At 40.4% G+C, this 17,393-nt stretch overlaps 1 protein-coding gene across 20 annotated transcripts in view; it reads left to right on the top strand.

Annotated features, from left to right (window-relative positions):
• The window catches only part of ERC2 (ELKS/RAB6-interacting/CAST family member 2), a 993,908-nt gene that overhangs the window by 157,734 nt on the left and 818,781 nt on the right, over positions 1–17,393 (top strand). For all 20 annotated transcript variants that reach the window (XR_012485046.1, XM_074284429.1, XM_074284434.1 and 17 more), the window contains one exon: positions 798–1,214. Coding sequence is in view for 19 of the 20 variants with exons in the window: in XM_074284429.1 (XP_074140530.1) it covers positions 798–1,214 (417 nt within the window). In the remaining variant the exon portion in view is untranslated. The remainder of the gene's footprint in view (positions 1–797; positions 1,215–17,393) is intronic.

Genomic DNA, 17,393 nt, shown 5'->3' on the forward strand with positions numbered 1-17,393 from the left:
GCAATGGTTCTCCAAGACACACAGACACTGTCTTTTGGGCCCATTTGTTGGGAGCTGCTCCAGAGTGACTTACTCAATGAATCAGTGCCCTTATGATTCTTGCCTTTTAAGGCTGGCCTTATTTACTGTGCCATGCAGTTACTGGACCAGGGGCCTTTCTTTGGGCAGGACATCTGTGGAAGCCTGTAGACCCCCTTTCACAACCATATTTTTAAATGCATAAAAGTGAAGTTCACATGCTTAAAAGGGAAGCCTACTATATTGAAATACAAAATATATTACATGAATACTATATATGTACAGTAAATATATGCAGTATAAATACTAGATCTATTTATCACACATAGATACACACACTCACACACCCCCTAAATTCACAGATCCCAGGTAAGATCCCTTGCTCTCCAGTCTTTACCGAATGACTTAGAAAACAAGGAATGTTGAATCTTTGAGCTTTGTGGACATAGAGAAGGTCTATGTGTGTTGCACTTTTAACCCTTTCTACCACCTAACTTACAACTTTTTTTGGTTTATTTCACTTATACCTGACACTAACAGCATCTTCTGTGTGTATGTGTGCATTCTCTTTTCTCAAGACATCTGACAAGTGTCAACTAATTTTCCACATTTTCATTTGCTAATAATCCAACCGAGGCCTTTCGGTAAGACTTCATCCCAGGTCCTTTGGATCTCATGACTAACATGACATGTTCACATTGGGTGAGAGTGGGAATACCTTTTGGAGCTTTACTGATTCTCTTTCCCACCCTCTCTTGCTTCTTCTTCCTCCGTTGTAGCATCTGCAGTTGACAATTCAAGCTCTTCAAGATGAGCTCCGCACCCAGAGAGACCTTAATCATCTCCTCCAACAGGAGAGTGGCAATCGTGGGGCCGAGCACTTCACCATCGAACTGACGGAGGAGAATTTCCGAAGGCTCCAGGCTGAACATGACCGCCAGGCCAAAGAGTTGTTCCTTCTGCGGAAGACCTTAGAAGAGATGGAGCTGAGGATCGAAACCCAGAAACAGACCCTCAATGCCCGCGATGAATCCATCAAGAAACTCCTAGAAATGTTACAAAGCAAAGGTTTGCCTTCAAAAGGCATGGAAGATGACAATGAGCGAACCCGAAGGATGGCCGAGGCGGAATCTCAGGTGAACCACTTAGAGGTGATCTTAGACCAGAAGGAGAAAGAAAACATCCATCTGAGAGAGGTAAGGGCAGTACTATCATTTCTGAATGTATCAATGAGAGGGCTAACTTTTGGGTCATTTTTTCCATCTTGAAATGGAGTGGTTGCTCTTTTCCTTTGGAGCATCCATTTTTCAACCCTCCATGCATTCTAATTAGCTTTGAAGTACATTTCTTGAGCAAGATATTTTCCCCTCCTGGTTATTCATACTTTAGTTAGTGTGTACTTATTAAGAATCTAAGACTAGGAAGCACATGTTATAGGAAGGTTGTTTATAGTGATCCCCCAGAGCCGATCTTACTTTCAGCATCGCTTCCCTTGTAGTTCTCATATTTGGCAAGTTTCAACTCTTTATCCCACCTTAGGCCTGTGGGAACATAGTAAACAGGGAATTAGGTGCAGAATGCAGTTGAATTTGCTAGGAAGTAAGTTCACTATGATTCTAGAATGACTGACAAATGAAACAGTGTAGCCCAATTTTGAATGTTTATCTGTTTAGGATAATTTGCATTTATCCTGTAAAAGGTAGAACATCCCCCAGTTGTCTCTCTCCTTTGCTCCTCTTGATATTGATATTTTTCATCGACATCTTTTGAACATACCCTTTGGTCATTCTTCAGGAATGCAAGATTCCATCCTGTTTTCCATCATCTATTTTGTGATTTAATCAGCAAGCTTTTATTGAGGGCACGCTCCATGCCGGGCGTGATGTTTGGTGGTGGGGATAGGGAGACAACCCTAAGGGGGTCAGTGCCTTTCAGATGCTCACCTTCCAGCAGGGGAGACCACATTAATGTGTACGTGTAGATGTGGATCATGTACAAAGCTGATCTAAGGTCACTATGGGGGGAGGGGTGACATTGCAGCTTAGGACTCTGGGAAACCAGGAAAAGTGGGCACTGAACCTTAAAGGCAACCAAGGGATTCCAAGAGGAGGCAATGAGGAGATGGAGATGGACAGCAGGGCCAGTCTTGGTGGTGGGTCATAAGAAACGTCAGGAAAGATAGGATTGAGTCAGACGGCAAGAGCTTTAAATGCCAAGTCAAGGGATGAGTTTTTTTTGAAAAGCTGGTAGGTCCCATCTCAAGTTACTTTCACTTCTACAGACCTCAATTTTCTCCTCTGAACTTCATGACACAGAAACTCCTTTTAGTTCTAAATTGATAGTTCCTCTTTGAACCCAAAGCCAATTTAAACTCTATTTTCAGGGACTGCTTGATCCTTGACTATTTAAGCAGTAAGGAGGAACCTACACAGAGGGCATCCAGAAAATTGGGGGACGTTTACAAATCATACTTGGAAACTTTTGGATGGTCAGGAGAGGTGGTTTCCTCCAGTGACACAGATCTCAGCCTTTCTACAGGGAAACAGAATGGAGTTTATTTGGTCCCAAAAATGTCACTGAGCTGCCCTTGGACAGCAGGTACAACCTATCAGTCATTGAGTCCATTCCACCTAAAGGTACTCTTCAGAAAAAAATGGCCCAGGAAAATAGGGTAACTTGGGTTAGATGTGACTTGGGTTTATATTTAGATCCACCAGGGATAAATTCAGAAGATACTAGACATTCCCATTGACTCTCTATGTGGGAGGCCAAAGGGATCCCAAAAGATTAGGAGGAAGATTATGAGACATTGATCTACTACCATTCCCCTTGGGGTGAAGAATTGGCTGCAGACTTTGGAAATTCCAAAAACATCACAGTTGGGAATTTAAGCAGGTTTAATTCCTCTTCCTGCTCCATTTTGTTTTTAAGATGTGGGAATTATTTTATTGATATTGGGGAACTCCAAATGTGAAAAATCTCCAGAGCTGCAAATTGACAAATGACTTACAAATTGCTTTATTTCACTGAAAAGAAAATTCAGCTCCAGTACAATAGAAAAGGCACATCATTGCTCTGGGATCAGAGGACCTGGATTCAAATCCCTTTTTAGCCACTTAGAACTTAGGATACTTTGACTCCCTGGATCTTCAGTCCCCCAGAAATTACTTTCCATATGTTTTGTATTTTCTTACATTTGATTCTTCCCCCCTCCACCATAGGATGTAAGGTCTTTGAAGGTTGGCACAGGCATTGGGGTACCCAAGAGCTTTTGGACAGGAGAGAAGGGATTAAGAAGATTTAGGGTCACAAAGGCAGGGAGATGGTGAATTGCATAGAAGGACTGCCTTGGAGTCAAGAAAATTGGCCTTAGATCCTTGTTAACTGTGTGAAGCAGGGTTGTCTGTGTGTCCTTAAGTGTAGCATGAACACAATAAGAGCACCCACCTCCCAGGTATATCGTGAGGATTACACGAGACAATCATAAAAGTAAAGTACTTTACAAACCTCAAAATGCTACAGAAGTGCTGGATCTCACTGGTATTGATGCTATTGCTTTTGCCTCATCAGGAGTCTGGAGGGCTCTGGTGATGGCTAGATGGGCTCTCTTTCCTCTATTTGGTACCTCCCCAGCTCTCTAAGTGAGAAGGGCTCCCACTTTCTGTGTTGTTTTGGGAAGAAGGGGAAGACATTTGCATTTAAATGCCCCTACAGCCTGTGTCTCCCCTACAGCCTGTGTCTCCCCTACAGCCTGTGTCTCCCCTGCTTTCTTGGTTTTGAAGTCCATTGGCTTGGACTTGGAGCGTCTTAATGCCAGTCAATCCTTGACTATGTGTTTCAGACTCTTTGTATTAAAGGCATACTCATCTTAAAAGTTAAACTGCAGTTCTTGGGAAAAGAGCTGCTTTCGTGGGCACCAGCCCTAGGAGGAGAAAGAATCGTTTTCCTTCACTCTGGAAAACCCATTTAGGGAATTCTGGGAATTTGAAGGAATGAAATCCTGGCTTCCAGAAGTAGGAAGGGGACAGCTTTTTGGTGGGTGTGGGGGGGCTGCTAAAAGTTAGTTAGGGGGAAAAACTGAAAGACAACTGCCCCAGTGGGTAACAAGGAAGCTTTCTGACATTCAGCAATCCCTTTTATTGGGATTTCAGTGGGAAATGATCACCTCTGAAGTGGTGCCATTTATCTGGTGAGTGACAGCAAAGGTACCACCAACATGTCACTGCACGTAGGAGAAACAGAGACCCAGAGTCCTTGCCAGCCCAGAGCTGAAGGAGCAGGGCTAGAGGGACCAGCTGGGAAAGCATATGAAAACTTTCCAGTGGGTCTTAGTGGATTTTTAAAATTAAATACAATAATAACTGTCCTTTACTGTATGCTAGGCACTGTGCTAAGTGTTTCACAATTATTCTCTCATTTTTTTCTCACAGCAACCCTGAGAAGGAGATGCCAGTATCATCTCCATTTTCCAAATGAGGAAACTGAGGGCCCAAGTCACATAGCTAGTCAGTGGCAGAAGCTGGATTTGAATTCAGGTTAGTTTAATGGACTCACTATGGTGTCCAGGAGAATGAGCTGTGTAGTTGGAAGAGGTGGATTCAAATCCTGACTCTGACAGTTCCTAACTGTGTGACCCTGGCCTACTCACTTTACTCTTCAAGCTTCAGTTTCTTCATCTGTAGAGTGGAGATTACTCTTGCATCATGTGCTTAATAATACTAATAACAATAATAATGATTTTTATTGAAGTCCCCAAAGTCTTTCTTTTATTCATCTGTCTAGGAGTCTATAGGACATCCCTCCCCCCATTTTTAGCTTTCCTATGTAAGTGTTGTTTTACCCCATTAAGCCCACTGAAGGCAGGGACTCTCTTACTTGTATTAGTGTCACAAACTATAAGCACAGCAGCTGGCACGCAGAGTCAGAGAGCCTTTTTCATTCAGTCATTCAGTGTGAAAGATTGTCTTTGGGAGGGTAATTTGGCCCATGGCAACTCCTGTCTGAGCCCTGTAGAAAGAAGGAGGGAAATGAGGTAATGATGGTGATGATGATGATGAAGATAATAATGATGATGATAGTGATGGTGATGATGGTGATGATGACAATGATAATGATATGATGATGTGATGAGATGATGGTAGTGATGATGATGATGATGATGAAGACAATGATAGTGATGATGGTGATGGTGATGATGATGATGATGGTGGTGATGAAAGTGAAAATGATAGTGATGATGTGATGAGATGATGGTGGTGATGATGATGATGATGATGGTAAAGTTAGTGGTGTTGTGATGTGATGATGGTGGGAATGTTGGTGATGATGATCATAATAATGATGATGATGATGGTAATGATATGAGGTGATGAGATGATGGTAGTGATGATGGTAATGATGATGATAATATGATGATATGATGATATGATGTGATGATGTGGTACATTTTATGAGGAAATGATAGAAACTGTGTCATAACCCTGAAAATTAAAAAAAAATTACCAATGTTAAAAGAGACACGACTGAGGATTATACATCAGAAGCTCTCTATCATTCAGACTAACAGATAAATTCCCATATTCGAAGGGTAAGTCCTCAATAACCAGTCAACCAGTATGTATTAAAATCATGCCTGGTAGTGTGCTAAGCACGAGGGATGCAAAGAAAGATAAAATACCATCCCTGCCCTGAAGGAGTTCTGTACCAAATGGGGCTAGAGACAACTGTGTCCAAGCAAACAGTATTCAGTGTAATTAGGGGGAAGCTCAGAGGGGAGGCAGTAGCATTAAAGGGGACGAGAATGGCTTCTTATAGAGATGGGACTTGAAATATGATGGCTGCCAAAGGATCTAGAAGGTGAAGATGAGGGAGAGAGAGGTGGAACTGAAGCATCAGCCCAGATGAAAGGGCCACTCCTAATGCCCAAGTAGGATCCAGATTTTTGAAAAATTATGATCACCTGGTTGTGGTGGTATTCATTTCTCATGCCATCTACTGGTGAGACAGAAGCTGGCGGGTTGCTTACCGTAGGGATGTGTGAGCATCAATAGGGTTAAAACATCTGATATCTACACTAAGACTGGTGCCAATGGAGTGAGTCCCTGAGAGCAGGGGCCACAAGGCTGCCAAGAAGGGGTGAAAGAGTCAGTGGGTGGGTCAAAGCTCCCCTGCTGATTAGGAGTGAGATTGGTCCCATGAGGGGCTACTGTATTTCCAGCATGGGTGAGATAAAGGAAAACCAGTCTCAAAAAACAAAAATGAAGAATTTCTGAATAGCAGTTTTGAGGGTGCCACCAGATGGAACGCTCACTACCTCCAAACTCTGTGGAATGAAAAGCCCCCAAATATCTAATACGAGTGAAAGAATCAAAACCACCTGAGAACAGGGAGGAATACACACCATCCTCATCCTTCTTTCTGTACCTAGAGCTGTCCCAATCTTGTATCATTTTTACATGTAGAAGATGCTCTTACATCCCACCACTTTCATCTAACTTTAAAAATCTAGTGGATTTAAAAAGCCCAGTGGCACTATTACAGAACAGTAATAGGATAACCAGAAGATTTAGGCAATTTCTGTGTGAATGTCATCAGAGAAGCGTGAAGCCATAACAACTAACATTTCTTGATGGTGTACAAAGAGCTAAAGTGCGTCACTGTTGGGTCCTCTCACCGACCTTTGGAGGAGATACTATGATTATCCCCATTTTAGATGAGAAAAGTGAAGGTCAGAGAGATGAAGTGATCTTCTCAAAGTCACCCAGCTGGAGTAAGGTTTAAATCACTGTCTCCTTGGCTGAAGCTAGCCCTTGAATCCTAAAACCAGGCGATGAAGAAGCCCTTTGTCGACTACCAAGGAGCGGCCTGCAGTTCTTAGTGTCGCCATTTCTAGTGCTAGGCCCTAGCATATGTCCATGAGGGAAGAAGTGGTTTCTTGCTCAAAATGAATCAAGAAAGGAAAAAGAAGCAGTCATTAGAACCTGAAATGCTTGGTATTTGAAGTTGTCGGGAAAATAGAAGACTAAGCATAATCAGTGGCAGAGTGAAGGGAGTGTGTTGGATTTGGAGTCAGGGTTCAAATCCGCCTCAGACACATAGTAGTTATATGACTCTGGAAAGTCACTTAAAACTCAGTTTCTGTAAAATGGGGTTAATAATAGCATTTCCCTCCAAGGGACATTGTGAGGTTCAGCTGAGAAAACGTGTGTAAATCACTTTTCAAACCTTAAATCACTATAATAAGACTACTATTGTTATTATATTAAGAAAAAAACTAAGGAAAAAAGATTGGAGATTTTTTCCATTGATTGCAGCAGCTTCATGATGTGTCCTTTATAATCTGGCTGAACTCTAGGGACATCCATGCTAGATGAAATGTAGAATTGGGATGGAATTATTTTTATCCAGATTTTTTTTTTTGGCAAATTGATGTTTCAAGAAGCAAAAACACCAGCAAAGATGCTCTTAGTCAATTAGGCAGGTAGGTGGTGCAATGGATGGGAGGGGGGGCAGATTCTGGAAGACACAAGTTCAAATTTGGTTACCGACACTCAGTACCTGAGTGACCCTAGGCAAGTGCGCCTTTATTTGCCTCATTTTCCTAAGCTGTAAAATGGAGTTATTAATAGTATCTACATCTCAGAATTGTTGTGAGAATAAAATAATATTTGTAAAGCATTTAGCACACTATCTGACTAATAGTAAATATTTAATAAATGCTTGTTTATTTCCCTTTTCCTTATGTGGAGGATAAATGGGAAAAGGAATATTGGAAGCAAGGAACCCAGGTGGGTGCCATTGCTGCCGTACAGATGAGAAGTAATGAGGTCAGTGAGTGTTTTAGGTCATTATCTTGATACCTCTTTAAAAAGTCCCACCCCCAACTTCCTCTTCCTTTCCATCAGACTGTGTTAATGAGCTGGGTCTTCTCCACCAAGACCAACCATTTACCCTTAATTATCTCCCATCCTGTATTCTTTGGCAGAAATGTCTTTCAGTTATCCCCACCTCCTTAAATTGAACTCACTATCAACTAGTTCCTTCCATGCTGCCTTCAAACAAACTTTTTTCCATAATTTTTTTGGCAAGACAATCAAGCTTAAGTGACTTGCTTAAGGTCATGTGTCAGAAGTCATATTTGAACTCAGGCTGTGCTTTATTCACCACGCCACCTCACAGTCCTTTAAATTATTTTTGTCTCCATCATTCTTAAAAATCCTTTGATATGTCATCTATAAAAGAGGGCTGTGATCTGCCTTTCCATATCATTTGACTGAGATTACTTTTCCCATCTCATTATCACTTAATAGCCAAATATAACAACCTTCTCTCCATTCTTATCCCTCTTGACCTTCCTGCAGCACCATCTTCCCAGTTGTTCAGGCCTGAGATCTAAGGATCATCTGAGACTCTTCCTTCTCTCTCACCTTCTGTGCCCAAACTACTGTTGATCATCATCACCTTACTCCTGGATGATCACAGTAGCCTTCTGCTCCTTATTCTAGTCCATCTTCCATTCCGCTGCCAAAGTGATCTTCCTAAAATACAGACATGACCACATTGACTTTTCCTGTTTCTGCCTAAGATACTGCCCACCTTCTAATCTTCTACTCATACAACATTGTCAATATTGTCTGGCTCTTCTTCATCCTGCACATTCAATTCCTTGCTAAATCTTACCATTTCTATCTGAATGACATTTCTTGAGTGTATCCCCATTCACCGTCCCAATTCTACTTCAGGCCCTCATTATATTTTAACTGGGTTATTGCAATAGCCTCCTTCATTGGTTTTCCTGCCTCGAGTCTCTCCTAACAGTCACCAAGGTGATTTTCCTTAAACATCGACTTGACAATGTTCCTTCCCTACTCAACCAGCTCCAGTGCTCACTTATTGTGTCTGGGATTGAATAGAAACAACCCTGACGAGCTGTTAAAGTCCTCTCCCAAATGGCTCCTCTATATTCTCTCTCTATGATCTAGCCAAATTGACCTTTTTTATTCCTTTTTTATTTATACCACTTTATTGCCTCCCTCTATTCTTTTGTGAAAGCCATCCCACATGCCTGAAGTTTACTTCCTGCTTCCTTCTGCCTTTCTGATTCTCTCTTTAAGACATATTTCTAGCACCATCTTTGAATGAAACCCTTTCCGGATCTCTCTCCCCTACAAATTGCCTTCCCTTAACATATATATATATATATATATATATGTATATTTATATATATGTATATGTATATATTTATATATATGTATATGTATATATACACATATATATGTATATATATAATATTAATATGTAATAAAAGCTGTCTTCTATTTAACTATTTTATATTTATGTAGAGATTATTTTCTTTTTACAGAAATAGAAAAGTTTGAAGAAGGGAAGAGTTTGGGAGAGACAGATATTAAGTTCCATTTTGGGCATGTTGGGTTTGAGATGTCTCCTGGATATCCAGTTTGAAAATATCCCCTTGGTCATGTGAGATTGAATTGGGGAGAGTAGTTTGGGCTGGATAAATAGATCTTGGAGTCATCAGAATAGAGATGTTCACACAACCATGGGAGCTGATGAGATATTTAAGCTATAGAGGACAGAGGGAAAAGAGAAGTGGACTTTGGACGGAACTCAAGGTACAATTTATGTTCAGGGAGGGAGATGTGGGGACGAACCCAGAAAAGGAGAATGAGAAAAGGTGCATCCAGACAAGTAGGAGAAGAACCGGGAGAGAGCTTTTGTCCCTACACAAACATTGCAGAGGATAGAGCTGAGTCCATATGCGGCAGGAAGAGCGGTATTAAATGTGAAAAAGGAAATTGTTGTGGAGGTGAAAGATCAACAAATGTTTGAAAACAATATGGAAGAAAGAGGTGAAAATGAAAACAGAAAATCAACAATCTAACATAAATGAGAAGGTGTAATGGTAGTCTAAGACACCGAGAAGTGTGTAAGTTGAAATTTGTGAAAATTAAAGATATTGAGTTCCCAGTATTTCTTCAGCATGAAGATTGCTGTTAGGAATTTGAAAAGATTTATAAACTTATTATTTTGGACTACTAGATATTTCTATTAGTTGGTGGTTCTCCTATAACCCAGGATTTTCTGGCCTTTTCTCCCCTTCCTCCAGTCCCAATACCATTGAGGTTCCTTTCCTGGTTTTCGAATAAACATTTTTTGCCCCCATCGCTTCAGGAGAACTTCAGACTATGGTGATTTTATCATGTGGAAATCTAGCACAGATGTTAGGTATTACCTTTGCTTTTCCCCCCTTAAAACATGGTGACCACACATGCTTTACTCTAAGTACTATTAAGTATTTTTTTATTATTGCTGTTAAAAAAAAACACCCTTGCCTTCGGCAAAGTCCCCCTAAATTGCTAGTAAAGGCAAATATTAAAATTCCAGCGATCATTTATGCATATTCCACTAAAAATATGCTGAAATCATATTTGGCGTCTGACATGGATTTAACCTCGTTATTTGACCTGTTTGACAAAGGGTTCCACTCCTGTACTCTGGACTTAAAAACTTGAAGTTTTGATTAGAAGACCCTTTTTTCCCCTCTCTTCTCCCAAGTTTTCTCAGGCCTTGAGGACTCTGCTAGCCGCTCCCCACCCCGCCTCTATCTTTGAACTCTGCTCGATCAAATAACAAGGTTTGATGGGAGGATTTGAGCTGCCAGAATGCATTAGTTAGCCTGTGTTTTTTAAAAGTTATTAATGAAACAAAGTTTTTCCTCCTACAGAAAATTGAACAGATGCGTTGCAGACGGTCTGTATTTACTGTGAGTGCCTCGCGAAGGAGCTGGTAGTCAGGGCTAAGGAAATGCTTTATCAACACCAAATATTTTTTTCATCCCCAAAAGGTTCGTTACTGAGATTAACAGCCACTCTAGACTGTACCTTTTTATTAGGCTCATTAGTGTCTCTCGCTCCTTTATTTCTCTTGGCTAGACTTGAAATATCATCTAATCAGTTGCTCAGAGAGTTCCCTTCGATTTCAAAGAGGGAAACCAAGAATCCCTATCATCCCCTCTGATCCCGTCCCTTCTTTCCCTCCCCCCATCTGTTTTTTAATATGCTGAAAAGAAATATACCTTCCAACCAAAAAGCTCCTCATTAAGAAGTCTCTTTTCTCTGTAAAGATAAACAGAAATGTGTGCATTTGGGGGGCCGAGTTTTGGATGGAGGAGAACTTACTGGTGTTTGGCAGCCTCTCCAGACAAGGAGACCTTGGCCAAAGCTGATCAAGGCTCAGAGAAGAACACTAGGAATGGGGCTTGGGCAATTGGACCTCCACCATGGCCCATGGTCTCCTTCCTGTGGCCTTTGGAACCACAGTTTTTATAGAATGGGAAGAATTAGGCAGTGGCTTGAAGCACCCAGGACTTAGTTCCTGTGCAGTATGGAGCCCCTCACTATGGCTGGTTCCTTATCAATCACCTTTGGAAATTTGAGACACTTTAAAAATGTGTCCATGTTAAGTCACAGGAGGTGTTTCCGTGCTCCCTGCTGATCACCTCAAAGAAAGCATGGCTATTTATTGAGGTCCTGAAAATCTGGGTGAGTTTGCATAACTTAGAAAGTGTGATATTCCAGATTGTCCAGGAGACTTAAAGATGTGAATGACTAGTTTGTATTTCTTTTCTTGTGGATGTGTGGGGCATTTGGTATCCCTCTGCTCCCTGTGATTTGCTTCTAAATTCTAGGGAAATAATCCCCAGGGATCAACCCATGCATGCCTACCCAGATGTCAATAGGTCTATCAGGATGGAGGGTTGGTGGGCTTATCAGGCAGATCTCTCTCTCTCTCTCTGTCTCTCTCTCTCTCTCTCTCTCTCTCTCTCTCTCTCTCTCTCTCTCTCCCCCTGTCTCTGTCTCTCTCTCTCTCTTTCTCTCTCTCTCTCTCTCTCTCTCTCTCTCTCTCTTTCTCTCTCTCTCTCTTTCTCTCTCTCTCTCTCTCTCTTTCTCTCTCTCTCTCACACACACACACACGCATTTATCTATCCAATTATCTTTTTCTCTCTTCCTCTTTCCTTCCCTCTCTCCCTCCTTCCTTTCCTCCTTCCCTTCTTTCTTTACTTCCATTCTTTCCTCCCCTCCCTTCCTCTCTTCTTTCCTTCCTTCCCTTCTTTCCTTCCCTCCCTTCTTCTCTCCCTTCATTTCTTCCTTTCTTTCCTTCCCTCCCTTCCTCCCTCCCATTCTCCTTGGAAACCTTTTTCTCTTCCTCTTCTTCTTCCTTGTTTTCTTTTTAAATTCAATTAAAATTTATCTCATTAAAATTTAATTCTTTAGTTCTTTCATCCAATGCCCATCATAATTTAAAAATACATCCTTTTCTCTTCTCTGTTTGCTTACCTCTTTTTTCTGCTGGCCCTATGGAAGCCCCACTTCTAGTTTTTATTTTTCACTCTGAGTTCTATCCTATCAAATTTATCTAGAGTAATGGTATTTTATTTGTATTGCTTCTCATTGGTTACTTTTATTTTAGGTAAGGGTTCAATGGGACACATATAAACTAAAATCAGAAGGGACTTCCAGAATCCATCTAATCTAGTGTAGTACTTTACAGAGGAGGAAACTGAGGCCCAGGGAGGTTAAGGAACTTGCCAAAGATCACAGAGAACATCAGCTTTGTAATATTAACCCCAAATCTCCGACTGCTGAGCCAGCGCATCCCTTTAAACCAGATGATGAGCAGGAGACATCTCATGTTAGATTCTGGTCCTTGTTTCTCTCGAAGTCCATGTCAAGAATCTTTTCTGTCACTATTGAATTTACCGTGAAACCAAGAAAGGATAGAAATCAATTTAATTTGATTGATTTTTACCTTTCTTTTTATCCCTTGTGCTTAGAATATGTCAGGCACATAAGTAGGCTTTTAATAAATGATTGTTGGTTAACTGAAATGAGAAAGTAAGTAGTCATGTCCTCTTTGATCTTTCTCTTCATTCTATAAACATATTTTTCTAAATATTCTATAAACATATATTCTACAAAGCATAGTTTATGGCCAGACTTTGTCCTAGGCCCTGAGGGGGTACAAAGACAAAGTAGAACCTAGGAACTTCCATTTTACTAGAGGGAAACACAGTAGAAAGAGAGGAGAGTATATAGAGTGAGGGAGTCAAGAAACACTTTCTGTGTTGCTCAGGTATATCCTGAAGGAAGTAAAAAATAACCCTTAGGCTCGTTCCAACCAATAGTTACAAAATATTCTTCTGAAAAGTGAGTCAAGAGAAGGGGAAATTTTAGTTTTAGTATAATCAAGGGGGGATTTCAATGATTTATCCTATTAAAAGGACAGCCAGGTAGTACTGTGATTAGAAGGCTGGGCTTGGAGTCAGGAAGATTCATTTTCATCAGTTCAAAATAGGCCTCAGACACTTACTTAGCTGTGTGACCTGAGAAAGCCAATTAATCTTGTTTACCATGGTTTCCTCATTTATAAAATGAGCTGGAGAAGGAAATAGCAAAACTACTCCAGGATCCAGGAAAATCCCAAGTGGGGTTATGAAGAGTCACACATGATAGAAATGACTGAACAACAAAAGCAAATTCCATTATAAATGACCATAGGAGAACTTGAAAAAAGTTTACTTGATGATAATTTAAACTGAGACAATTTCTGGTCTTGCTTTTGACTTATGTTACTTACTATGTTCTGGTGCTCTTGGTTATATGAGGTCAGTGCTTGCCTTCCTATTGATCACCTGTTGCAAGGTCTTACAGCAGTGGGTGAAAGTTCCCTTTTTATGTTTGCAGGTTGACAGATCACAGAACTAGAATACACCTTAAAGGTCATCCAAGAACTAATCATTATGGGTATTTCCACCTCTCCAGGAGGGTATTTATACTTTATTCTGTCTGCCTAGTCTTATTTACATCCTTTCATGACTTAATCACTAGGCTGCCATCCATTGGGCTGGTGGCTTTCCATCCACTTCTCTTGACATTGCAAGATTATCAATTAAATAATATATGTAAAATTCTTTGCAAATTTTAAAGTTCTCCATGGATGCACAAACACACCACACACACACACACACACACACACACACACACACACACACACTCTGTTTCCTCTTACCTATCTGCATACAACTAGTTAATCTACTGCCTATTTTCTTATCTATTCATCCATCCATCTGTTCATTCATTCATCCATCTGCCTTTCTTTCTTTCCCTTTCTCTTTCTTTCTTTCTTTCTTTCTTTCTTTCTTCTTCTTTCTTTCTTTTCTTTCTTTCTTTCTTCTTTCTTTCTTTCTTTCTTTCTTTCTTTCTTTCTTTCTTTCTTTCTTTCTTTCTTTCTTTCTTTCTTTCTTTCTTTCTCTCTCTCTCTCTCTTTCTTTCTTTCATTCATTCTTTCTTTTTTTGTTTTTTCTTTCTCTCTCTCTCTTTCCCTTCCTTCCCTTCCTTCCTTTTCTTTTCTTTCTTCCTTCCTTTTCTTTTTTCTTTCTTTCTTTCTCTTCTTTCTTCTTTCTTTCTTTCTTTCTTTCTTTCTTTCTTTCTTCTTTTCTTTCTTTCTTTCTTTCTTTCTTTCTTTCTTTCTTTCTTTCTTTCTTTCTTTCTTTCTTTTCTTTCTTTCTTTCTTTCTTTCTTTCTTTCTTTCTTTCTTTCTTTCTTTCCTTTCTTTCTTTCTTTCTTTCTTTCTTTCTTTCTTTCTTTCTTTCTTTCTTTCTTTCTTCTCTTTCTTCTTTCCTGTCTGTCTGTCTGTCTATCTATCTGTCTGTCTGTCTGTCTTTCTATCTATCTATCTGTCTCTCTGTTTGTCTCTTTGTCTATCCATCTATCTGTCTGTCTGTCTCTCTGTTTGTCACTGTCATCATCCATGGAGCACACAGACTTCTCCATAGCTTACCTCTCATTCTCTTCTTGGGATCAGCCATCCCTCTTATGTTCATTCGTATCTTTTGACAATGGTTTTTATTTCCATGTTTCCCTTGCAAAATTCCTTGCTTACAATGCATTGCAGTCTGATGAGGTTCACTCTACAATTCTTTGCTGCTCTTTGAATGACCCTTAATTTTCATTTCTTGGTAGGAATAGTATCCCATGCCTCCCAGTCATGCCCTCGTCTGTGCAGCCATACATAGTAGATAAAAGACTAATCTGTTATGTACGATGATCCCATAGATAATAATTTTGTTGCCCACTGTGAGTAAAGACCATGATTTTAGCAGCTGTGATGACTTGCTGAAATCTTGGGAGTTATCATGGTGTCCCACAGGAATATCTTGACACAAACACAGCTGCAGAGAAAGGAAAGATTAGCAGAACTCGGTCTAAATGCAGGCCACATCACCACCTCACACAAAAAGTCAAAAGCCTATGGATGATGACCTTCTTTTCCCGGGATGTTTTCTAGGCATCGGTTTTCAATTGCATGAAGTTGCTGCTTTTGGGTGCTGGTGGTTTAGCGTGTTCAATTGTGGGATTATAATTGTATCCCGTGAAACAGGTCCTTGGGTAAAGAGCTCTAATCAGCTAGTGAAAGAGTGAAGTAATTAAAATGTAAATGAATGCTCTATGGAACCTTTTGGCCCAGAACCTGAAGACCTGACTTCATATCTCAGAGACTTCTCCATAATTAATATTCTTTACTGTTCCCTGCCACCACTCAGAGAAGCCCCTTCTAGGAATAACAGAATCCAACTCATTTTCTCTTTCCCCTAGGGCATTCAATTATTCAATTTTCCTTTTTCAAGCAACAGGTTAACAGTAAGATTTAAGCATAGATTATGGAAGGCAGTAATGAACAGAGACTGAATTAGCCTTGTTTTCAAAGGGGATAGTCTATAGCTCACATGAATGCTCTTTCCTCCTGTCCCCTTTGTCCCCCATCTCAATTTCTGCTAAAATCTTAGGATACCAAGAGAGGAAGATCAGAGATGCCTAAGAACCAAGATGGACCCTTCAAGATGAGCGGGTTCAAGGCAGATCAATGTCAGATGCTCTAAGCCTAGGGCTCAAAGACTCTGACTATTTGTTGCTTCCCTCTTGTGTTCTGGTCAGGAAGCTTCTCCATCTGATGTCTTTTGGGACATCCTCTTCTTTTTTCTTAATGGTGCCATTATCACCTTCATCTTTAATAGGTTTTAATGCATTCGGCTTAGAGTCAGGAAGACCTACCTGAGTTCAGAACTGGAGAAGGAAATGGCAAACTACCCTGCTATCTCCACTCCAGCATGGGTGTGCTATTTCCTTCTCCAGCTCATTTTACAAATGAAGAAACCGAGGCAAATAGGATGAAGTGACTTGCCCAGGCTCATGCAGCTACTAAGTGTCTGGGGGCACATTTGAACTTTGGTTTTCTTGACTCTAGGCCTGAGCTTGCTGAAACCTGCTAAAGGAAAGGAAGGTTAACTCAAAGTGAAGTGATAATGGCACCATTAAGAAAAACATTAAAAAATATCTACTTGCTAAGGGGGACTGTGTCTAAATTAAACTCTGGAATCCCCCATTGATAGGAGGGTTTCTAAATGGGATGGTGTAATTTTGTGAGCATTAGTGGTGAGATAAGATAAGAATAATTAATATTTCCTGCTTCTGGGTTCGACTTATCGTCTCTGGGATCCAGACAATTTTTCAACTCTGGTCACCCCTTCCTCACGCCTTCCACGCCTCCCCAGTGTACTTATTTGGGCACCTGTTAGACGTCTCAGATTTCTCCATTTTTGTTCTATTGCATTCAATGGGATTCAATGTCCAAGTTAAGTTATCAAAGTTTCTGGATGATTAGTGAACCTAAACATAGAATTCCTCATCTTTTTTATATATCTAAGAAAAAAATAAGTGGGCACCACAATTCATATTTGTCAGAAAATCTGTGTTTCCTAAAGAGGCCCACAGGTAAATAGAATGTCCTAGATCTTCAGCTAGTAGGAGCCTTATAAGCCATTGAGCGGGACCCTTTCATTTGGGTCAGTCATTTAGTCAACAAATATATATATACACACACACACACACACACACACACACACACACACACACACACACACACACATATATATACACACACACACACATAAATTAAGCACCTACTATTGGCCAGGTACTGCACTATGTTCTGGGGATACAAAGATGGCTACCCACAGAGTTCCTCCTAATAGAGGAAGCAGCATTAAAATGTCTAGATTCATACAAGTTCCATCTGACATAACTGAAGGCAATCTAAAGGGTTAAAAATGAGGGACCTGGGTTAGTTGGGTGACTTGCCAGTAAATGTTTAAGGGCAACACTTACTTGCCACCACTCAAAGAGTTTCTTTTCTAGGAATAAGAGAATGCAACCAATTTTCTTTCTCCCCTGAGTATTCAGTTATTTAGTTTTCCTTTGATTACAAGTCCAGTGTTCTTATCCTTACTGCCAGTCCAA

The sequence above is a fragment of the Sminthopsis crassicaudata genome, chromosome 1, assembly GCF_048593235.1.
Source record: "Sminthopsis crassicaudata isolate SCR6 chromosome 1, ASM4859323v1, whole genome shotgun sequence".
Classification (NCBI taxonomy): domain Eukaryota; kingdom Metazoa; phylum Chordata; class Mammalia; order Dasyuromorphia; family Dasyuridae; genus Sminthopsis; species Sminthopsis crassicaudata.